General features: G+C 49.4%; 1 protein-coding gene across 1 annotated transcript in view; it reads right to left on the reverse strand.

The window, feature by feature from the left end:
• DUSP8 (dual specificity phosphatase 8) overlaps window positions 1-24,411 on the reverse strand; it is a 75,901-nt gene extending 51,490 nt beyond the window's left edge. Inside the window, exons 1-2 of the mRNA XM_084630871.1 lie at window positions 24,099-24,411; window positions 4,962-5,340 (exon numbers count right to left, since the gene is read on the reverse strand). Coding sequence (XP_084486997.1) covers window positions 4,962-5,192 — 231 coding nt within the window. The 5' untranslated portion in view covers window positions 5,193-5,340; window positions 24,099-24,411. The remainder of the gene's footprint in view (window positions 1-4,961; window positions 5,341-24,098) is intronic.
• Between the last annotated feature and the right edge of the window lie 348 nt (window positions 24,412-24,759).

Below are 24,759 nucleotides of genomic sequence, written 5' to 3' on the forward strand. Positions count from 1 at the left end.
GGGTCAGAGGTCATAGCCAGGGCCGGCTCCAGGCACCCGCCTTCCAAGCTGGTGCTTGGGGCGGCACTGTGAAAGGGACAGCAGTCTGTGTGCCGTCAGAGCGGTGTCTCGTCTTTCTGCGGCCGTGGCAATTCGGCGGCAGCTTGTCTTCAGACGTCCTGCTTGGGGCGGCAAAAATGGTAGAGCTGGCCCTGGTCATAGCTCAAGCCTCTCTGTAACGGACAACCTACCAGCTGGGAATTCAAACTGGGATTTCCAAACCTCGCTCAGCACAGGAGGTTCAGCTCTAGGAGCGGAGTTTCACCCATTAGAGAAGACTGGGGTGACCAGACACCAAGTGTGAAAAATCGGGATGGGGGGGGTGTAATAGGAGCCTATACAAGAAAAAGTTGGGACCGTCCCTATAAAATCAGGACATCTGGTCACCCTACAGAAGATCCGGAATTCAGAGCTGAACTTAGCGGTGATATCTCTGAACCTAGTCAGGCAACAACCCCTTCCCACTCCTCGGCCCAGACCAGCCACTTCGTTCTGGCATTACATTCCAATGCCAGCTTCCTCGGACAGATTCCTGGCTGCTCCACCATGCAGTCAGCTTTCATAGAATATGAGGGTTGGAAGGGACCTCAGGAGGTCATCTAGTCCAATCCCCTGCTCAGGACCAATCCCCAGTTTTTGCCCCAGAACCCTAAATGGCCCCCTCAAGAATTGAACTCACAACCCTGGGTTTAGCAGGCCAACGCTCAAACCACTGAGCTATCCCTCCCCCCCATGGACCATTAACCCAGCAGGCTGGACCACTGGCTCATACATAGGACATAGAACGGGAAGGGACCTCCTGAGTCATGGAGTCCAATCCCCGGCTATCATAGGCAACCCTGTCTTATACTCCTGATCATAAATGGATCAAGCTCAGTCTTAACACTAGCTAGGCTGTCAAACCACTATAGGAACAGCGAGCAGGAATACTGCATACGCAGACGGGCAACAGTTTCTCCTCTGGAAGTGAAGGTGGGTTGTTTGTCCTCCTTGGTGTTTGCTCTGTTTGTGCTCCTGTGGAGTGAGATGGGGAAGGGAGTAATGGCCAGATTTTCACAAGTGCTCAGCAGCTCCTATTGTTCTCAATGAGAGCTGCCGGGTGCGAAGGCCTTAGGAGAACTGACCTTAAATGCATAATGCTCTTTTGTAGGGAATTAGAGCTGGCAATAGTGTTGGTTTATTTATTTAAGAGTATGTATGTTTCCTGTTCTAGCTTTAAGCTTCTAATTTGCAGCCACATTCAATTTCTGCTACCCATTCTGCCCATCCATGCCAGCAGCCAGTCCCTACACCTTCCTTGCAACCCCAAGATCCTGATCCAAGTCCCATTCCCTGCCTCAAAAACCTCCTCTTAAAGGTCCCCTGCTATCCCATCCCATCCACCTGACAAGTGCTCTATCCCCAGCTCCTCTCATCATCCCAACAGCTTTGATGGGGAGGAACAAAGAGGGACGCTGGCAGCTCCTCCCCTCAACCCTGCTCTGGGTGACTCCGGAATCGTTGTCCTTTGCCCTAAAGGAGCAGTTATCATCACCTCCTCTTCTGCCCCACTGGAAGCAGACACAGAAATTCCTCCTTTCCCCAAGAGGCCAGTTATTAAGAACCACAAATCCCATAAGGCCCCACTCCCCTTGTGGTGCAATAAACCACTAGGTGGAATATTCAGCACTCCCCAGCTCCCAAACCAAGCAACAAAACCGAGACGCCCAATAAAAATTTAAGAGTTGGTGGATTTTTTTTGGTGGGGGGCGGGGGGGAGAAGAATTTTAGATTTGGGGTCTAAAATATGCTTTTAAAGGGACATCAGCAGGCTATAAGGCCCAGTCCTGCTCCTACTGAAATCAATGGCAAACATCACTTTGACTGAAACTACTGGGAGCAAAGTGCATTCTTGACTCATCAGTTACTGCAGTCGGACTGTTTTCATCAGCCCAAAGTGCACTTCCTTAGGAGAGGTGCAGTTCAGAGGCCTGATCACAGGACTTGGAATCAGGAAAACCACGGCCACATCTGCTGCTGGTGCACAAATAGAGCCAACAGAGCTTTACACTGGATTTATACCAGTGGAGGATCTGGCCCCTAGATATCTCGTCCTAGCTCTGACAGGTACCCTTGGCTTCCTGGGACAAGTTGCTTAACTCCCCGAGGGTGCCTTGAGGATTATCTCCAGTGCTATGGAGGTACAGCATGCCAGAGGATATTAACGAATGGCTCGCTCGGAAGTACAGTGGAAGAAAGTTCGCGTCGGGCTTGGGAAGCACCATGAAAAATTTCAGCCTTAAAGAAGGTAAGAGAAGCTAAACCAATGAGTGTCTCCTCTCCCAGCACCGCAGTGTCATTCCCAGGGGATTATAATTCTGTCTCTGGTCAATGCCCGCATCGCTATGTAATTACCCACTACGGGGTGGTCTTCTGCACCCTCCTTTGAAGCAGCCCCTGTTAGAGATGGGATACTTGGCTAGGTGGATTACTGGTGCGAGCTGGCCAGCAATAAAGGGCCATGCATGCCCTGCACCAGTCTGAAGTTTGGGTGCCATCAGTGACTTTAAAGTGTCCATATGGGGGGTAAGGATGGGAAGAGAGGAGCAATGGGGAGTGCTGGTCCAGCTCCCTTTGGCTACTGCTGTGGGGATTTCCTCGGCCTGGCTGCAGGGATGCTGTGCTCCTGAAGCCCTGCAGGTTTGCCAGCAGAAGGCACCGGATAATCACCAGGTTAGGCTCTTCCCTGCCTAGCACTGGTCACCGCCCCCATGCACACATGTAGAGCATCCGTCCTGCCTTGCTGCTGCTGCACATGACCACGCCCACTGCAGAGGTAACCCCAGCCCAGGGGACAGTGGATACGCCTCTCTCTCTCTCTCTTTCCCAGTTAGTAAAACCTGCTTATTCTGCCTTATTCACCAGCGGATTTAAGAACAGCTAAATCCGTGCAGGAGGAATGCTCGGCAATCCCCTCCAATCCTCTGGCCTGAAGCATCAGTAAAGCAGATTGGAGGCAAGGCTCCCCCACCTCACCCCCCCAGTGCAAACCTCCTTGATCCAGGCAGGGTGATGTCACTGGCAGCCAATCAGGAAGCCCGTGTGCGCGCGTGCATGGGGAGGGGGTGTGAGGACGCCACAGATGGCTCCAGCTGGGTCTAGCATTTGATTAATCGCCTGAATTACCCTCACTTTGCCATAAAAAACGGGGGGGGGGGGGAGAGAAAGGAGAAGAATGAACAGTAAAAGCAGGAGCAACTGCAGGGAGCAAGCCACAAACAGAGAGGCCTCAGGAGAGAGCTTATTGTTAAATGCCCCAGCATACACCTGGGTTAATGCAAAGCATGGGGAGGGAGCAGTCCTGCAGACAGAGGGCGAGAGAACAGGGGATGCACCGGGTGGCTGAGCAGTTGCTGCTGCTAGGGTATCACGTGCCCCCAGTGCGGGCAGGTTTCCAGCTGCATGTTGGTTTAAGCCAATGCCAGGGCCACCCTGCAGGAGGATGTATCCCTAGGGGGGGCCTCTGGCACGTTACTCCTGAGGAGCTGCATCAGCGTGAACTCTGCCTTGGAGGTCCCAGTCCAATAAGCCCCACGCCTGGCAGAGCAAGGAGCCGATCCCATGAAGCACAGACATGGCAAGCACCAGCTGGGAGAAATTGCGGATCTCAGGAACAGGCCCTGGTGGAAGGGGCCAGGGCACCCCCTTTAGAAATGGGCATATTAGTATCAGGGGTAAATAGGCAACAAATGGGGCCCAATCGGTTTGGATTTTCCCCAAGCCCCAGAATGCCTCTGTGGGTGGAAGGGGGAAGATCAGCACTAAACCCCACCAACAGAGCCAGTGTGGGAGGGACCACCTCGTTGTGGGCAGAGGTGAGGCTCACTCCTGCCCCTTAGCCCGATGGCATGGCGCCCCATCAGCAGCCCAGCCCTGCCCCTACCGTTTACCCTGCAGGCAATTAGCTCTCATTGACACGAATCCCACTTGAAAGGATTATCCCCCGCTTAGCCCCTGGACTCCCAGGGGGACAGCTGCTAGCAGGTGGGTTTTGCACAGCTGCTTTTGCAGGGGCGGTTCATCAGGCAAGGAGCTAAGAGAAACAAATGAGGTTTGCACCATTCAGTGCACGAGAAACTAGAGTCATGTAACAAAGAGAGCTTACAGAAGGGTAAGTGCAGCAGCCAGCTGACTGGCTGCAGGGGAGCGAGGAGACGAACAGAGATTGCGTGCAGCAGTGCTTCTGAGCCGATTGGCAAAGTCCACCCGGTGGGGGCAGGACTTGCTCCTGCCAGCACTGAAGCAACCATCAGGGCATCAGTGCCATTTTAAATCCAGGCGGGCCTGCACCCACACAGCTGGGGGCAATCAGAGCCTGATCCAAACTTGGGGCTCAGCCCAACAAGGGGGATAAGTCAAGAAAAAGCAATGCCACTGGATAGGAGCACCGGCGTCCCACGGTGGGAGGATTACTGGTCCCTGAAGACGGCTGGCGATGGAAGAGGGAAGAGAGGAGTTTTAAGTGGGGATTAAGTACTAGCTATGAGAGGGCTCTGGGGGCTGGTTTTCTAATGCAATGCCCCTTGCCCAAGGCTGACACACCAGGGCAACCTCAGGCGAGGGGACAGTAGAGCAACATGAAAGGGCAGCCTCCTTTAATGGCTCAACCCCCCTCCTTGCCACATTATTTGGCAACACCTCTGTGGGCTGTGGACACTGCGAGCGGGGCGGGAACATAACTGCTCTGCCTCAGTGAGATGGCAGGGCCGGAGGGCAGCGGCTGGGTTCCACTCAAAGGGACCGGAATGAGCAGAAGAGCGAGCCAGCAGCAGGCACTTCCATCCTGTTGCTCCATATGACGGTCATGTGCCCTCTCAGGCCAGGCCCCTATCTGGTAGGCGAGGAGCCCTAGTGGAAAGGCAGGCAAGGGCCGGATTAAGTACCTTCATCTTGGAGGCTGGCTGGATGAGCTCCGTGATGCAGACTTTGTCCTGCTGAAGCCGCCTCTTGACCAGCTTGGAGCAGCAGATGTTGACAGAGCTGAGGATGTGCCAGGAGTTATACTCCACAAAGGAGCGGCTGTCAATGACCAAGGTGCCCTTAGCCCCATTCCTCAGGAGACTGGCCAGCTTCTTTGAATCCATCACTTTGTGTGAGAGTCTATCCCCGGCCATAACAGGCCCGGAGGGAAGGCCAGGGGCAGGGAAGCCAGCACCAATCTCCCAGAGGAAAGAGGGAGCAGGATACAGCACGAGCAGGGCAGCACCTGTCCTGATCTTGCCACGCCGCTAAAGCCCAGGAAGCCAAGTCATCGTGCCGAACCTGTTGAGAAATGAGGAGAGGGGAAACCCAGAGTCAGGTGTTATGACAGCACAGGCAGCCCTGGGAATTCACCTGGAAACAAGTTTCCAAGAGCCAAGACCTATCTCAGCCACATGGGCCAAAAGCTGAGTCCAATGGGGTTACTTTTGATTTACACCAGGGTAGCCAAGGACAGAACCTGGCGTGGACGGTGGCACTTTCTACATGGAATGTCAAGGTACATTTACTTGTCAGATCGGCCAGCTGGGCACAAAGGTGAAAACGGAGACTGCAGAATGGAGCCAAGAGTGCTGGTCTTCTAGGTCTCTGCAACACCTGCTGCATCCCCTCCCTACCTGAGTGTATCCCTCCTCAGGGCCTGTTCCCTCTCACAGCCTGCCTTACCACCACACAACAGCTTCTCCCCTCACAAACACACACAACTTCCTCCTCAATCCCTCTCTCTCACACACCTCTCCCCCACCAGTCGAGGGTATGGTAGGAGGTGGCTCAAAGGAGTAGGGTTCAGCATATTGGGGGGCAGTCTCGTTAAGCGCCGTAACCAGAATCTTTCTGCTCTCCCGATCACTGATAGTCTGGCGGTGGTCCCCCCACCAGGCCAGCTCACTGAAGCACACTGTCAGAGGCAGGGCCCGTGCCACGTGAAGGGCAGCAGCCGCGGGGCCCCCACCACCGTGAGAGTAACGAAGAAGTTAGATGGACGTGGACTGGTAAAGACTAGCTCATGACCCCCTCATCCCCAACCTGTAGCTGGCTGCCAGGGCGTGCTGGGTTCTCAGCAAGTGCTCTCCCTTCCTCGAAGGAAATGAAGTTATTCAGCCCAGCTCTCATCAGGAGCACCCCTGCAGTGACCAGCCAGCATAAGCCGAAGGCCAGCACACAGCAGGAGCAGCTTTTGCATTACCTAAGCCCTGTGGCCCTTGGGTTGGAAGAAGCAGCGGTCCAGAAAACTTTAACACAAAGTTAACTGGGGAGATCAAGGGGGTTTGAACCCAGCACTTGCGCCAGAGTGATTAGCTATTCTGGGTGCCTTAAAAGGGGCCTCCTTTTTAGAAGGTAGGCGCTCAACACCTGCTGAAAAATGGGGCCCTTTCAGATGTCTAAACTCTGTGCACCCACAAATCATTAGCAGCTTCCAAAAATATTGGACTCTGAACATTATTCCTGGCTCTGGTGTGCTGTGTAACCTTGGACAGGTCACATAGCTGTTCTGTGTTTCAGTTTCCCCATTTGCAAAATGGGAATAATACTTCACTCTCCCCAAGGGCTGTCTTGGAAAGGGGCTCATTTGTGTTCGTGACGTGCTCAGAGATCCTCCATGGAAGCGTCCGTAGAACTGCTAAGTGCTATACAAAGCCCCAGAGCTCAGCATCTGGGAGCATTCTGCTTACATCTGCAGGATGTCTGCCTGGCAGGCACAGGGGAGAGGTTCAGGCCTCTTCAGTTTTAATGTCAGGCATCACTGTAGGACACAAGGAGAGCCATTTATAAATAGTAACTAGGTTATTACAGTGCCGACCACACTGTATAGAAAACCCACTGGCCATACCAGGGCAGCCCAATGTGTCTGAGCTGGGAAAAGTGAACACCACTTCTAGAGGGACCAGTTCAGGCAATGTCAAGATACATGCATCCGATGAAGTGAGCTGTAGCTCATGAAAGCTCATGCTCAAATAAATTGGTTAGTCTCTAAGGTGCCACAAGTACTCCTTTTCTTTTTGCGAATACAGACTAACACGGCTGCTACTCTGAAAAAAATATACCTACTGACTTCCTTGGAGCCAGGATTTGTTGCAGAGATAGTAGCAGGCATCTGAATCACTCAAAGGATGCCGGTCATTCTCAGGCATTTCCATATTCTGATCACACACACACACGCACGCACACACACCAGTTCAGAAAGGGCAGAGCAAGGGTTGTTATGTTCTCCCGCACGCCCCAAGCTGGAAATCTATAGAGCATCAGCCTATTCACATTTTCCCACGCATAGCATTACCCCAAGAGAGGAGCCTTTCAAATGACAACTGGTACGTGAGTCCAGACACACAAAGAGAAGCATGTAGACTTCCAATCTAAGTCCTGGCAGTCAAATCATTAACTCTGCCATCATTTTAATAGTAATAACCAGCTTTGATGTCAACTCCCACTTAAAGCCAAAAGGAGGGGAAAAAAAATCATTCTGCTGCTGCTATTTCAGTCTTTACTGTTTATTTGTATCATGTTAGCTGCAGCTTCCAGCTGTCCCAAGCGAGAACAGGGCCCCATCGTGCGAGGCACTGTACTAAAAACATATGGTGAGAGAGCATCTCTGCCCCAAGGAGCTTTCCATCTCAGTAGACAGGACAAAGGGTGCAAGCTCAATATCACATCCATTTATATGGCGAAGGCCCTTCCTCAGCCAGGAGGAGAGAGAAATCCTGCTCTTTGAAAGGTAAGTGATTCTAGAGAACACAGCAAACATCCAGGAGGACATAAATCCTCAGAACATGGGGCTTTATTCAGCATCGGAAGGCTTCTGTTAGCCCTGCTGATGAGCAACCCTACAATAATAAATCCCCTCTTCTGGGCACAGAAAGATCCACACCTCAAAGCACTAGAATCTATACCCCCAAACCTCCAGTGCCAAGATTCATGCTCCCAGCCTCGGGACAGAATAGAAATGATACACCAAAAAGCCACATACCCAAAGCCAGCCCTACCACCCATCACCATATTAAATTTAGCTTAAAACCCACCAGGAACTGATTGTGGCCCCCTTACAGCAGAGAAAGCTTCTCACAGCTTTGTGCAATCGTCCCCGTACATTCCCCTGCCCCATTGTGTGCTGGTGTCGCTTTATATCTCAGCACAAGGATTCCAATCGGAGCTCAGCTACCCCTTCCTGTGGTCAGCTCCCAGTCCCTCCCCACCACTGCTATTCACACACTCCTCCCTCCTGATATTTTTTTCTTTTAGGGAGGGTTTCAAAAATTGAAACAGTTCTAATTAAGAGGCCTGGAGGGAGCGGGGAGGAGGAGGGAAGGCTGGCTCCTGCTGTGATATGACACACCTCATTATGCAGTAACAGCCTCGCCTGAGACCCCCCACTGCACTTGGGCTATAGAGCATGGGCAATCAGAAAGGATGCAAATTAGCTGGCTTTTGCTATGTTTCTCTCCCTCTCTCTGCTCCTGTCCCCTCTCCATCGGGGGATACAAGCTGCCAATTCCCCTTCTGATTCCCCAAACTCCAGCCAGGAAAAATAGGAATTGGAAGAAAGAGACAAACAAAGAGGTGGAGAGAAGGTTCAGACTGAGGGATAAGTATGAAATGCTGGAGTGGGATGGAAGGGTGATACAACAGAGACGGGAAAGGGGGAGAAAGACAGCTTGTTATCCAGGGAGATAATAGGATCCATTCCCCTCACTCTCCGGACTGTGCACATGGGGTGGCTTTGGGGTTTTCAAACACAATCAGAGGGGCCTGGGGAAGATAACAGCCCCTTTATCTCCTAATTGCTCAAAGAAAAGCCTGTTTGGAAGAGGTTGTGCAGTGTTCAATTCTGACAGGCAAGTAAGCATCTAGATGGACAAAGCCAGAGATGGTGGGGAAGATGACGCAGGGAGAGGCAGCCAGGCCCAACCTATAACCCCCACTGCCCCAGAGAGGACTTTGGTGTACATAGGTGGTGTGCTCTCCCCACACACTAGTTCTTCCAAAATGAAGGCTGCAAGAATAGCCCAGCAGCTCAGTCCCTTGATCCCTTGACACCAAGAGAGTTGTTTATTCTAGTGCACTCCCACCCCAGCCAGCATCATACGAGGCAGCGGTCTGCTAAGGGAGAGTGAGCTAAAGTCTGGTCCTGCTGGAACATCAGACTAAGTTCCACTTGCAGAATCTTTATTGCTGGGGATGCAGGAACCAGAAAATGCTGCATCTCTTCACTAGTCTCCCCCATCCCCAAGCTTCCCACCATTGCTACCACCTGGTTCAGCTGTACGGATGGTAACAGCAGCAGCAGCGCTCGCACAGACATAAGCTGCTGGCACTAGTTATTCACCTTACAGAAACACCCAGGAACCCCGATCAGCAAGCAAGGCCCCGTTGTACTAGGCACTGTACACGCAAAGAACAGAGTTCCTGCTCCAGGAGTCAACCAGGAAGCAGCAGAAAGGGCGGTCAGTGCTTTTATCACTACACTATGCAGCCACAGTGAGAGCGTGTCCCGTGGTAAAAACACCAATGGCGGCTGCTATCTGCTCGATGCTATTGCTCCCAACCTTGCCAAAACCAGTGGGGACAGCAATTGGAGGACATTGTGAGGGAGGGATGCAGGGAAAGCTAGTGGAGGTAAGGTCAGCAGAGCCCAGCTTGACTCTCACATCACAGGCTGGGCTTGGCTTGCAGGGCTGGCAGCTAGAAGAGAAACATTTTTATTTGTAAATGAAGGCTATTTGGTCTACAGTCACTGAAAGACACTGAACCGGACACCCTGCAGTGCTGTGTTTGAGAGATAATCTTAAGAGCACAAACCAACTTTAACATGAAGTTAACTGGGGAGATACCCAGAGAGGAGAAATAAGGGAAGTGTCTTCTTCCTTCTTGCCAACTGGGTCAAAGTGAAGACGCAGGAACGGATGGCAGATGCTGCTGAGCAAAATCCAGAGAGGTCTCCCATTACCTCACCACCATGACAGGAGACCACAAGCTCCAAAGGAGGGGAAAAGGTTAACCTGAAACCTAAATTTGGGTTTCAGAAACAACCGCTGTGTCCCTCTCTTATCAGTTTATTAAAGCTGCCTTAATCTTCTTGAGCATTCCTGAAGAACATTACCATAATCCTTTAATCCCACCTCTCCCCGGAGTGCCTGTAATGAGGAGATGGGCCACAAGTTTAGCTGAATGGGGACAGCAAAGCAGGAGGCACCATGCTGCCGCTCAGGGACTGAATGACAGCTTGGTGTGTGCATTACGCTCCCCACGCACCCCCATCTCAAGACAGTGGGGCAGATTCGTCCCTGGCATGCAACTCCATTGAAATACACATCAGCAGAATTGCGCAGGGGTCAGCACCAGGAGTTAAACCACACACAGTAGGGCGTGTCCTTCAATATAAACCCAAAGTGGGGGCCAAACATTTCTATGCAATAACGTGGAAACACTCAGCTCCCTGGGCCTGAATTGTGCTGCCCTGAACCTTGGGTGCTCATTTGCTCAGGTGCACAAATGGCCATATCCAGTGAGGGGGGGAGGGGAGAGGGGGATGGAGAATCAGGCCCAGGGTTTTTTGCTGCCCATTCAGGTCTCCAACCCCCACATCAGCCCTCATATCCCCTCTATTACCTTAGGGCTCAGAATGCTTCTTTTTCCTGCTGCTGGTGCAGGACCCTCCCGAGAACACCTTTCACAGATTACAGGCGGTTTCTTGGGGGAGGCACCCAGCCAGGAAGCTTCAAGATGAGAGCTGTGGGCAATCCTGAAGAATGCCAGAGGTGGCGGTACCTGGCCTTCAGAACATGGAGTTGGGTGAGGATCAACGGCCAACAGGCAGCCATCGTCCTAATCCTTCTCCCCCCCATAAAGGGCCCACAGGCATTTCTTCAAGGAGGGGGAATGCATGGGAAGGTATTTAATATTAGCAACACCCAGCTCCATTCAGACAGTATTGGCCCCCGCCCCAACATCCAAATCAGATTATTTCCCCACAATGGGAGTATCAACATCTCATGCCCCCCTGCGTATAATAAAGCACAGCACCTGTTCCACACACACAGTTCTACACACTTAGAGAAGCCAGGCAAAGGTTCATGCGCCCCAGATGTGCACCTGTTTTGGCAGGCTAGGAAAGCACATAGGAAGCTCTGGAGAAGAACAGAGCCTGAATTCATCCCTGTGCCATTGCAGAGACAGCGCTCAGCCTCTCAGGTCCGCCCTATCTTGCGCCCTGGCTGCAATTAGGCACCAATGGGCAATTGCAGCAGCACAAAAAAGAACCAACTTGGTATAGCAATGTCCTGGCCACCCCCGCTCCTGCCCTCAATACTTCACCCCCCTCCCCTTGGCTGCCTCAGAATGCTCCCTGCACTAGACCTCCTACTGGGGACGTGTGCCTAGGAAGGGTGCTGAGCTGGCTCCTGCAGAGGGTCTCACGCTGGGGGGTGTTAATGAAGGGACCTCTGCAGATGTGCTGGTGTAGCTACCATTAGCCAGGCCCCAGGTAGCCAATTTCAGGTCACCACATTGCTTTGTGCTAGCACTTGTGCCTCTGTGATGGCTCTTCCCTGCAGTACACTGGTCTAACTCAGGAACCGCCCCTCTTGCTACCTTTGGCAAGTCAACTGCGCTGCAAGAAGCAGTGGGTTCAACACTGTTCATGCCTCAGCCTGTTTCTGGCCCTTTTGTTCCTGCTCTCCCCATCTACTCCTGCTCCCTTCCCTGGTGTTTTCTGCTCCCCTTTGTTTTTCCCATCCTAAATATAGATGGAAGCAGCCAAGGCTCAGAGAAACGGAAACAATCGGATAGAAGGTTAACTTTTCCCTCGCAAGGCCAACGACTAGCTCGTGTTTCTCCCTCTATTTTCTCTTCCCCCTTCCCAGCCAGTAGCAAGCACAAGGGCCATCAATGGAAAGGGCTCATCCACACGCTGCTTTCTACCTTCTACCGGAGGTCTCCCTTGCTGGAGAACCATACTGAAACGCCAGAGACTGTTGACAACTCAGGGTCCGACTGTACTCCCATCAAAAGCAAAACTCACATTGACTTTGAAATGGGCAGGATCAAGCCTAAACATTGGACATGACTTTAAAGAGGTTAGCTTGGGCAGAAGCAGCAAAAGCAGATAACTCCAGCCTGGATATAGCGCTGAGTGAATACTGGAGAATATACATAGGGGACAGCCCTGCACTGGGTGGACTAGACAGAAAACAAGTGATGGAGCAAATAGTTTTCCCCATCAAACACGGTCAGTGCACATCTTGACACAAAGAAGCAAAGGGGCAAGGAGAATACCACCTAGTTCTTTCCATCCATGACCTCAAAGTGCTTTACAATGAGAGGAAAGCATCATTATCCCTGTTGGGAAAGCTGAAGCACCGAGAGCTCAAGCAATTTGCCTATCACACAGTGGCAGAACTCAAGTCTTTTCACCCTCTGGCCAGCACCGTGCCCACCCACTGGGCTACGCAGCCTCTCAAGGTGCACACAGGGCAGGTGTTGACAGAACTTGTCAGTAATTCTTGGCTCAGCCATTGGGGAAGGCAGGAGATTATCTGCCGGAAGGATTGCTGAGAAAATAACTGTCAGCTTATGGCCTGAAACACTGGCAGGAGCGTTTAAGCTTCAGAGCTCTCCAGGTGCTTATTAAGATGTAAATTCTGGCACGGTTGCCAAGAATCGCCCACCCCACCCCCATCCCTCCTAGTACTTAGGCACTTAGAAAACCCCCTCTGCCAGCTCACACTACATGAGGGATCCCTAAATCATGGGACTATTACTAATTATTAGTATTTTGCAGCAGCAACCAGAGATATGGGGCTCATTAACAAGTTAGCACCTCTGGTTTCCACAGCAACCATGTAGCTGCCAGGCAACAGCTGCATCTCAAGCCCCACGGAGACATGAACTGGGTTTCTCTGCAGTGAAGGCACCCAGCAAGCAGCAGGAGCCTTGGCCCTGTCTTAACTGCACTGGCACTGCCTGGGCAACTCCAACCAGCCTAAAAATCTGCTTGGGTCAGGGGGGAGCGAAAGAGAAAGGAATGCCCTGACTCAGACTTGAACTCACAGAGAGGACTACAGGCTGCTTCCACCCCCTTCGTCACACACCAGCCTACAGCCTTTGCCTATCTGCAGTTTCCCTTTTTGCTACCGAGGCTAAACACGTACAACCTAGGTTAAATGGCAGCTGCAGCTTCCGAGAAAGACACCCAAACACGCAGCTAGGATGGGGCACGTTAGGACTATGAGGTGGTGATCGGAGGAGGCAGCGTCAAGTGCCACTGCTTAGGATGGCCCTTGGAGATTTGTCAGCAGCCAACTTGCGATGCCCTTTAAAAAGGGATTCAGCATCACTTCAGGGAATCTCCCCTCAGAAGGGGAGAGGCATTTTAGTTAACATATCCCTGGTGAGGATCCTCATTAGCGGAACCTTGAAACACCGTCACCAAGATCTGTCAGCTCAAGCACAAAAATCCACTTAGCCTCTTCAAGGGACAGGTGGGTAATGAAAACAAATGGCCATTAGAAACCCACAGATGATATTTTATTTTCCCAACAAGATAAAATGACTTGCCTCAAGATTGCATAAGGGACAGATCCCTCAAAAAAACAAAACAAAACAAAACCAAAAAGAAGCCTGACGGACGGGAATTGCCTTTCCACCTCAAAAATTAGGATATCTACCAGAGAGCAAATCCTCATACAGGGATATGTAGTTACTACAGTGGGACCTAGAGACCCCAGCCCAGCTCAGGGCCTCATAGTGCTAAGCACTGTACTATATATAACACAAGAGCTTACAATCAAAATAGATCAGATCAGACAAAGGGTGGGGGGGTAAGGCAACCTGCCCAAGGTCACACTACAGATCAGAGAGAGATCTGGGGAAAGAAGAGAGAGATCTGTCTCACAGTCCAATGCCCTACCTAACCTTGGAGAGGATTCTCCCAGGAAACAGACAGATACACAGAGGGGCAGAGGAACCAATAAAGAAAGGAGAAACCACCACACTATCTCTCACTTGAGACTCTCTCTCACTTGGTCCTTTGTACTGCCTGACCTCCCGCACCTTAAGACCAAGGCCAAGCACAAGTTATAGTGCTCTCACTGCAGCACACCATCTGTGCAAACAAATCTCAGAACACCTTAAGAAGTCTGGAAGGGGAGCTTCCAATTTTGGCCCAGCACGGCAGCTCAGTGGCAGTTGGCGCATCTCTTGAACATACACAGGCCCAGCTGCTGGCTGGATCTCTTACCCCCCCCCCCGCCTCCCCTCTATGCTGCTGCATTTCTTCTTGTTTTATAGTTTAATTCCCACCCCCAAGTCTTATAATGATTTCTTTCTGGTGTTTTAATGCTGGCAGGAACTCATGGTGGGAAACAGAAACCTCCTAGGCTTTACGTATGCCACTCTATGCTGCAAATGGATCATGGTCCATCTACATTTGTACTTCTAAGGTTTGAATTGTGCACCAAGAACCACCAAACGGTCAACACACATTTGCATTCTTGGACACTGGGTTTTCTGTAAGAGTCTAATTGAGCCCCTAAGTCCAAAGGCACAAAGGTATTTCTCATCATAGGATGTTACATGCACTAAGGAGTCCTAATCTGCTCAATGTGATGAATGGTGCATCAAGTACCATAAAGAAGTGGCACGGAGGCCGACCAAAAACTCTGGCACATACTTGCATAGGTGCAGGCTTTTGGTCTGAGACTGGGGTTTTTATGGACTATCGCAGGCTTGCCTCAAGCACCTCAAAATCAGCTCAGCTGCAGACAGTCATAATTGTCAGATACCACTGAGCAGACAAGGGGAGCAACAGGAGGAGGAGGAGGATGAACCCTCTCTAGACAGGCTATAAGAACATCTTCCATGTGTGCCCCTTAGTGGCCAATGTGGAGTACACATTGAAATCAGAAGGGTGCGGGATCAGCTGCTGCAGGGAGAACAGGGTATTTAGTGGGGGCCTAGATAACATACCCCTTCCCACGTGTGGCCATAAAAGAAGTCATGATCTTGCACTGTCTAGAATGGGAAAAGCCCTTCGTGTGAACAGGACACTCATGTTTAAAACATGTGACAGCAGAGACCCTAGGGTTTGCCATGACCAGCCGCCATGTTTTAACCACAATTGTCCTTGCCCAGGCTCAGGGCATCTTGGAGGGTTTCAATGGCTTGATCACCGTGTCACAATGGGAATGGTTTGATGTATTGTGATGAGACTGGCCTACTTCTCTTTGTTCAGGGTTCCTGGACACCCTAAACATACACTGGATAAATTTTCTGCCTCCTGGGGAAAAAAAGCACAAAGTTCTGTTCATAGTTGTTCCTAAGAATATTCCCCACAATGTTATTGTATGAGAGGTAGTGATGCACAAGATTGAGCTGCAGGAGTCGAAGATGGAAGCTTTTCAGGGTTGGGTGATGTAGGTGAGTAAATGCCTCACCATTTCACCACAGAAGAACAGGTGAGATGAGTTTGGGGGTCTCCACCAAGTCCCAAATGTACATTGTCTAAATCAGAGCTATTCAGAATGAGTGACAGTCACTGGTGAACCTGGGGACTGGAAAAAAGAGAGGGGAGTGCAGCAGGTTAAGACCGAGGTGCAGTGATACATGTAGCCCATTTGCACTGTACAGCGTCATTAGCTCCTCAAGTTTATGAGGAAAAAGATAAAAATTGAATCCACGGTTTAGCAGAAACAACAGTTTAACAGCCTTGCTCCCTGAAAGGTCTTACACAGTTTCTAATGACACCCATTGCAAACTCTGGCATATGAATGGACTTCAGCTTGGGTTCTCTGCTAGTGTAAGTCAGCACAGAAGTCAAGGGAGTTTCACCATTTTATGTCATCTGAGGATCTGGCCCTCCATTTCTAGGCATCATAAAATCCAGAAGTTAAACTCAACTCCAATAAAGATGCTACACTAACCTTCCAAGGGATTGCAGATCCACAAACTTCGTCACATATAAGAAGTTTGGCTGTGTTTACATCCTGCCCAACTCCTTGTAGACCAAAAGAAAGTTTACCCCAATGCAGGGGAACAATCTAGTACTTGTCATTTCAGGCTCTACCCTCCTATCAGAGCCACAAAAGGAAGCCACCACTCCTAGATTTTGAGTGGCTCATCTATATCTAGAAGAATACACCAGGTAGGACGAGGAACATCTGTTATGCAACGATATCCTGCTCTCACCTTTTCGCTTAGGGCTTGTAATTTATTATAGGGTGGTTTTGTTTGGTGACTCAAGTCATGAGATCAAACCAAGTGACTTCTCATCTCTTCCATCTCTCCTGTCCAACCCAGACCAATTTATGGACAGTGGCCACACACAGTCAGGACTTGCTGTTGTCATGCAGGCTCTCTTTCCTGAATAAGAAATCTCATTGTTTGCCCCATTGAAAGGGGGGCTAGATATTGCACATTTTCCAGGACAGACCATCTCCTGAGGAGCCATTAGTGTAATAACTGGCAAAATGTGTTTCATTCATTAACCAGTTCACCTACAAAAAAAGGACGGGGCTACACACCTCTATTCTCCCCTCCCAATTCCAGGGGGTGTTTACTTTTCAAGGCACACAAGATTTTGCCATATTGTTTCAGATAACAAGGTGAGCAATAGAAGAGTGACCTGATTCTACATCATGATCTGGCCAGTTCCAACATCAGTGCTTCAGCGTAATGAAAAGCATTTTTGAAGTTTTATCCTTTCGGACCCGTTGCTGCTGCCCCAATAAGATCAGTTCTCTCTCCTCCCCACTTCTCTACCAGAGTCCTTCCGAATTTAGCCATAGCTCAAGCCCACTTTTGTGTCAATTACTGACTGGGGAAGGATTGCGCTGGCACCAGACACATGGAAATTGAGAAAGCAAACAAAGGCAGCCAAAATACAAAGAGACATGAAATTACACGTGTCACTGTTTAGGAGCGAACAGAAAACCCACCTCCACCTGCATTTAATGGTACAGAACAACTGCTTTGTGAGAATGTACATTCAGTGAGGTTCTGCACAATCTGCAACCAGATGCAGCCATCTAACGGGATGTATCGGTTTTGTGGGATATTCAGCGTAACTTAGGATTCGGCAGTTATTCTGCCCTTTTCCTGCCTTCCACTCAACAATGTGTAACAATTTTTGGGCCTAAACAGGTCGACACCAGGGTCCCAAGCTCCTTTCGACCATTTGGCTGTGCAGCTGCATTCCACCAGGATCTGCACAGTATCCGTGTGCAGGCAACAAGTAAAGGAGAACTCAGTCCATTTTGGCATAACAGAGATTGTGCTCAAGGTCTGGGTCTCAGCCAAGGTGGACTGGCAGAGCTGTGGGAGGCTACTATATAGGACTCAGTCGTGGCCCCGCTGAAGTCAATGGAAACAAGACCAGGTCCACAGCATGTGCCTGAACTTTGCTAGGCATTAGCCAGGTGAGTGCAACCCCGTCCTCACAATCGAGGTGGGGAAAGTTGAACAAAGAAAAACAAGCGAAGCGTTTTGGGTTTCCATGTACGTATAATTTTCACGCATTAGTTTAGTGGCCTGAAGTCAGCATGCTGGCACCATCTCTAAACCATCTCTTGACCCAACAGCTTGGGGGTTCAGCATGCGGACAACTGTATTCCAAGGAGGGCTGCTGGCCAAGACAAATGAAGTTGGACTAAATACACACTCCAGCTACAACTCAAAGAAAACAAATCATATTAATAAGAAGTTCAGAAACAAGGACTGCTCAAATCCAGCCCATCCACTGATTTTCCCTCCTTTGTTTATTTATTTATTAGACTGCTCTAGAGACCAGTAGACCCTCTTCACTTCAGCTGTAAAGTATAAGAGCTATCTAAGAGGGTTTGGAAGTCAATGGGAGTTGAGCAGCTTATGAAATCCCAGACTTACATGCATTCTTGTTTCACTCGCCTTGACACAGGGACCACAAGCCCTTGGATAAACAGATTGAAAGCTTGGTATAAGTTTCACCACAATTTCTGCCAGAGCCTCTGTAACCGCAGTTGAAATATAATTTGCTAACTTTTTGCAGCAGCAATATTCCTCAAAGAATTCGTTTTTTTAAAGATTTATTATAAACAGTGGATGTAGGCATGTCACAACCCTACTAGCCAGATGACTCTCACTGCCAGCCGGAGGTTAAAAGGAAAGATTTGGTAAGGTCACCAGCAAGGCTTAGGGGCAAGTGCTGGGAAGGAGGGCAGATGTCAAGAGTTCCAGTAGGGCGCTCTTATTGGATCAGATCAGTGGTTTATCTAATCCAGTACCCTATCGCTGACACTGGCCAAGACCAGGTGCTTCTGGGGAGGGTAGAAGAAACGCTGCAGTAGGCAATTGTGGAATAATCTGTTCCTACACTAAAGTTGCCTTCTAACCTCCAGCTGGAGATTGCTTATGCCCTAACATGAGAGTTTATAGTCTTTCCGCAACTTCCTTTTTACTTTTAGAACTCAGGATGTAAATCCCTTGAGCTCATCACTTGGAAATGGAGAGAATTCCTCCTGCCAATTACTGTTACAGGACCCCAAAGTGCTCTACAGGCGTTCCAAAAGAACAAAAGGTCCCAGCCCCAAGGAATGGATAGGTTTATTTTAGATGAGACGAGTGAACACACACACACACACACTCTAAGGTGAGGAAAGATGAGTTACAATCAGAGCCCAGCATCCCTAGGTTAGGCATGTGCACATTTTGATGGCCACGTAAGTATGGGCTGGGTATGACCCAAACTTCTCCTGGTAGGTAACCTGGAGGAAGCGAATACATAGCAAGGATGTGAGTGTGGAGAGGGTAGTGGCTTGGCAAACAGGAACCATCTGGGCATTTTGAGCCTAGGGAGCACTTGAAAGAAGACATGCAATGGGAGTGGGAACAGGAAACAAAGAGGGTGTCAAGGAAATGCTTCCAGCATCAGCCGGGTAACTAACACACTATGGCTACGTCTACGCTATGGACCTTACAGTGGCACAGCTGTACCGTTGCTGCTGCGTCATTGTAAGGTCTCCTGTGTAGCCGGTCTGTGCCAGCGGGAGACGCTCTCCTGCTGACATAGCACTGTCCACACCGGCGCTTTTGTTGGTGTAACTTATATCGGTTGGGGGTGTGTTTTTTTCAAACACCCCCGACCGACAAAAGTGCTAGGGTCGATAAAGCCTCTGTTACTTGTTTCAGACCCAATTTCACTTCCATGCCACACAACCCTAGCATTAATCCTAACATCAGCTCTTGCTGTTTATTTTTGTAAGACTGTTGACATAATGGGGCAAGATTTTCAGAACTGACTAGTGGTTCTGGACCCCCTAACCCAATTTGGGGAACCTTCATAGGACCAGAGTTTGAAAGAACAGATACTCACACTTTCTGAAATATCAGGCCCCTTCAAGACATCTCAAGTTGGGCACCCAAAGCCTCTGGTCACTTCTGACAACTGTGACTCACAAATGCAAAGTCTTGCAAGTGAGATTGTAGAAAACTTCATATGCGATAAAGAAGGGAACCTCACATTAGTTCAGACTACTTCTTCTCTTAGGGATTGTCTAGGCAGGGACGTTGTGGCATAGCTATACCAGAATCACTTATTCTGCTATAGCCATGCTGATCAATTTCTCCAAGTAGACAAGTCCTTATGTTTGGTTTAGGTCCCTCTCATCCACATGGGGCTTGGAGGTTTGAAAGCCAGAGAACCCTCATTGGCAGCACTTTCCACAGGAGGTGAACTCCTATACACAGTTCCTGGAGCAGAACGGGATAAGCTGTTGGCCCTTGCAAAACTGTATGTTAAATAAAAGAATTGGTGACAAAACTGTGTGCTTCAGCCATGGCTCAATAATGCCCCCCCATGCTCTATAATGGCTTTGCCAGCCAGGTTTAAACAAAAAAGCCAAGGTTACATTGCACTGCAGCCAAACTAGCGTCTAATGTGGTTCGAGCATGTGGACAGGACAAAGCCATGTTAGAAGCGCACTCGGAAAAGCATTCTAACTTCCGTGACCATTAGTACCATAATGTTTACTATGCCGGTGTGCTATGTTATTACAGTACAATTGGGCCTGAGCATCTGGTCTTGCCTGCATGCGTGGGACTGCTGCACTAGGTTATAAATATGTTATGCAACCCAACCCCAACTCTAGCTCTGTCCACCCATGGAGAAACAAGCGGTGTTAGGACAGAGACGTGATGTTACCGTATCATCACACAGTGCCTGGGTACTCTGTCTTTTGCAATGTAGATGCTCTGTAAGCCTGTGGTTTTCAACCTTTTTTCATTTGTGGTCCCCTAAACAATTTCAAATGGAGGGACCCCTTTTGGAAATCTTAGGCATAGTCTGCGGACCCCGAGGGGTCTGTGATCTACAGGTTGAAAACCACTGTTCTAAAATAAATTACTACCACATTCCTAAATACACGGCACTTCCCAGGCCTGCCTGAGAAAATCTCTAAGGAAGAGCTAATTTAGTTTCTTATCAGATGAATTATCTTGGCCTGTTCACCTCCCTTCCCCACGCTGCTTGATTAGGTCAGGCATCTCTTCCCACTTTGCATCAGGCGTGACAGGTGCATTTTAGAAGAAATTCAGAGCTTGAAAAACAGGTTTTAAAACCCAGCAGCCATTAGGATGCAAAAAGCATTTTCAATCAATGCATACTTCTTCCCAATATTAAAGGCAATCACTACAAAGGTTTTGCACTCTGCAGTTTCAAAGCCATTAATACACCTGGGCATTTTGTGTGCAGCATTTTGCTAAACAGAAAGGAAGCGAGAAAACCTCTCATTGCTGTTGATTCTTGCTATCACCTTTTACTGTTGCCATTAAACTCACTGCCAAGGATAAAAGATCTACAAAGGCTTTAGACTATTTTCATCCACCACCGCCACACCCCTCATCAGCATAAGCTATTATTTACTAGCTCCCTTACTCAGTCACCTCCTCCTTCTCAATAGGTTTCAGTTTCCAATAGCTGTTCAAATACAATAGTGACAGGTGCCCTAGGAGTGGATGTCATAAATCAAAAGCACCGAGAGCCAGAATACTATTGCCTTTTTCCAAGTTTCATTCAGGATCTTTAGTTCCTTACAGATCTGCTCCTTTATCACATGCTCCTTAACACAGCCCACTCCCCACTTTTGAAACCAAACTTCAATGGTGCTACCCAGCTTTACAGCAGCTGAGGATCTGGCTCAAACAGCCTTCTAAAAAACCCAGAGGGTGCCACCTATAACCAAGCCATATGTGTACAGTCTGTTGATGGGGTGGAAATGAGGTGGAACATTGCTCCTTCCCACTCATATCAAGACAAGCTTCTTCAGTTTGCGGGGAGGAATATGTTCAGTCTCCCAGGGGTTTGTTTGGTTTTTAGATCTAGGACTCTCAAATTTATTGAGAGGTAGTTTGGGAATAAGGGAGATGGATGACTAAGAAGTCTCACCCTAACGCTGATTGTATTTTATTATCAGTAGCTGTGTGGGGTGTCTAAAGGTAGATTATAAACTCTCTCAAGGCAAGCACCAAGCTTTATTTGTCTGCAGGGTACCTAGCACCCTTTCTTGGGTGCTGTGTAAATAAGTATTAAGGGCCACATTTCCAGGTGTGCTCAGCACCTAGCGGCTCCCTTTGCTGAGTGCTTTTGAAAAATCTGGCTGCTTATGTACAGACTTAAGGCCTTGTGTAGGCTAGGATTTAAAGGCACGATGTTAGTGTTGACTATAGTTAGTTAACTGCCACGGCTTGTGCAGTCGTGGCATAGCACAAAAACCCCCACCTCCGTGAGGGGAATAGCTCCCAGAGCAGGGAGCGCGGCTCCCAGGGCTGGTGCACTGTCTCCACTGGCACTTCACAGGGCTGAAACTTGCCGCGCTCGGGGGGAGGGGGGTGTTTTTTCACACCGCTGAGCCAGAAAGTTGCAGTGCTGCAAGGCGCCAGTGTAGACAAGCCCGTCAGATGCGATAAGTGCAGGGGGTTAAAGTCTACCAGCGTTCGGCGTCGGTGCCTTAGAACAAACATCCGGTGGAGTGTCCAGACTACACTTTACCAACATTAGCCACCCGGCGTTAACTTTAGGACAAAATTCAAGTGTAGACTGAAGCCAGGTGTACGCTAGAAAGTTTTACCAACATAGGTTGCCTCTGTAGGGGTGTGAAAAAATAATCACACCCCCAACCAACATAACCATACCAGCAAAAGCCCTAGATGCAGTTACACTGGCAAAAAAAAATCCTATGAATTACTTGTATTAACATCGTACCTGTATTAACACAGCACAAAAGCAGGCAGTCTCTACTCCAAAGGGCTTCCAGTCTAAGTTTGCCAGTACAGCTTATTTTATGCAGGGTACGGTATAACCCATACCAGCAAAAACTCCTTTGCTGGTATAAGCTGCATCTGGACGAGGAGGACTACAGCTGCAACAAGAAACCCTTTCTGGGGTTGACAAGGCCAAGCTTTTAAGTGGGAGCTACTGCGTTTATCGGCAGGGCTTGTTTTAATTTGTAGACAGCCATGCCCCCAAGGCTTTTGCCTTATATGAAAGTAACTAAGGCCAAAGTAAGTCAACAGATACTGAAACTCATTGCAGGAGTGACCTCACCTGTTATTCAGGGACAAAAGTGCATCAGATGGCCAATCAAAATCTTTAGTATTCTGAATTTAAGACCTCATTGGTTTTATGTGCCTAACAAAGCCTCATTCACTTATCACTCTGTCTACCTGCCCGAAACCTCTTCGCGGCGACAAGCCTGCAGTGTATTTCTGATTGTAAGCTCTTTGGGACGGGGAACATCTTATTTTTGTCCTGTATGTTCACACCCCCAAGGACAATTGGGCCCGGATCCCACTTAGGCCCTACCACAATACAAATAATAAACATGCATCATCATCCGCACCCAGCAAATCCAAACGTCTTTAACAGAAAACAGTGCTGCAGCACCTCCTTCCTTACAACAAAAACCACAAATTACAGCCCTGCATCTCCCCTCATGTAGGCTGAAGCCCTGACGTCAGCTTTTAAGTATTGACCAAGCATTAAAGGGGTTTTATTAACCAATAAGCAAAAAACCCAAGAATCTTTCATCTAAACTCTTCGGGACATTGCAGTGCTGAATCACTGCACAAACACCCGCATGCTTGCAAGCTTATGCTCCATCCGTGCTAATGCGGGGGAATCGTTTCAAGTGGCAAGCTTAACTCCTTGATCACTAGCAGCTGCCTTCGAGCAATGGCAGGGAAGCACTGCAAACCCCCCCTCCTGCTGACCACACGCCCCTGGTCTTGGGTTCCTTGAAACGCCAAGGGCATAAGGCGACACACCAAACTCCTGCACCGTTGGGAAAGCGCAGGGCTGTTAACACCAGCAGCCTCCCAAACGTTGAGCCTGAGCCCATTGGAGCCCGGCTCTTTCCCAGATCTTCCCTCACACCCCACGGCTTTAGACTAGCAAACCGCAAACATAGGGTCCCCCCACTCTGCAGCCGCCCCCGCCGCACACATGCCTTTAGTTCACGCGGGAGGGTCATGTCATTTTCTTTGCACCCAGCATGAGCAGGATTTCGTTTAAACTCCTATCTAAATAAGCAGGCTGTAATAAGCATGCAGTTCCCTGTCAGCAGCTGCATGCATTATATCACCCAGCACGGGATTTGGTTTTTATGTGTGTGAACGTGCGCAAGGTGAGTTTCCAGCCCGTTTTGCAAAATAACAATGGTTTTAAAACGTCTATCAGCTCTGGGTAATAACACCACACACTCAGTTACATCTCCAACCATTCCCTCCAACGCATGCCTTGTAATCACCAATTCATGCACCCCTTACTGCATCTTCGGGATCCTACCCCGCATGTAAATACAAACGCACAGCGTATCTCTGTGTTGCATTATAGATAATTGGTGTCAGGCTCAGGAAGATGCAGTACGCAGCTATATGAAAATACACCTCTGCAACAGACTTTCGTCCCCAGCTCCAGCCACTAGGATCTATTGCAGAAATCTGCAGGTCACTCAAATACAAAGCATGATTAAAAACCCTAGGCCACCCCCTTCTTCTTCCCTTACATTATAAACACTTACCCTCCCGTACTTCCTCTGCAGCCGGGGGAATCAGAGCTCCTGAGGTTCTCCAGCTGATTGCAAATTTCTGCACATTCGTCAGGATAATTAAACGCAATTACAGGATGATCAAAGGAGAAGCCCTGCAAGGCTGGTGCCAGTGCTGATGATGCAAGTTCTAGCCTCTTGCAAACACATGCAGGCCCCCACACTGAAATGTAGACAGAATACTAGTCCAGTAAGTGAAGGGCAGGCATGTCCCTGCACGGAGGGGGTGGTGAGGGTGGATGGCACAGATAAGCATTAACAGGGCTGAAGGGATCCAGGAAGACAGAAGGTTGCACTTTAGAACTAAAAATGAACTGAGGATGAGGTCATGCCTTGAAAAAAAAGCACCTGACGTCACCCCCAGCCAATCAGAGAGGGAGGCTCAGGGGCAGGGTGACGTCAGCCTCTGATCCTGGAGCTTTGGGTGCAGATTAAAGGGAGACAGGCAGGCAGAGCTGCAGTTTAAAAGGGGTAATGGCCTAGTTTTTTTTTTCTTTTCCTTTTATTTATTCCTTCCGAGGCTGTAAGCTCTTAAAAGGGGAATGCACTGTCTTACCCTCCACTGAAGGAGATGGGAGAGTGGTGCAGGGAGTTCTAGGCAGCGGTGCAGCGCAAGCCACTCATGCTAAATCAG

The sequence above is a fragment of the Lepidochelys olivacea genome, assembly GCF_965140295.1.
Source record: "Lepidochelys olivacea isolate rLepOli2 genome assembly, chromosome: 6".
NCBI lineage: Eukaryota > Metazoa > Chordata > Testudines > Cheloniidae > Lepidochelys > Lepidochelys olivacea.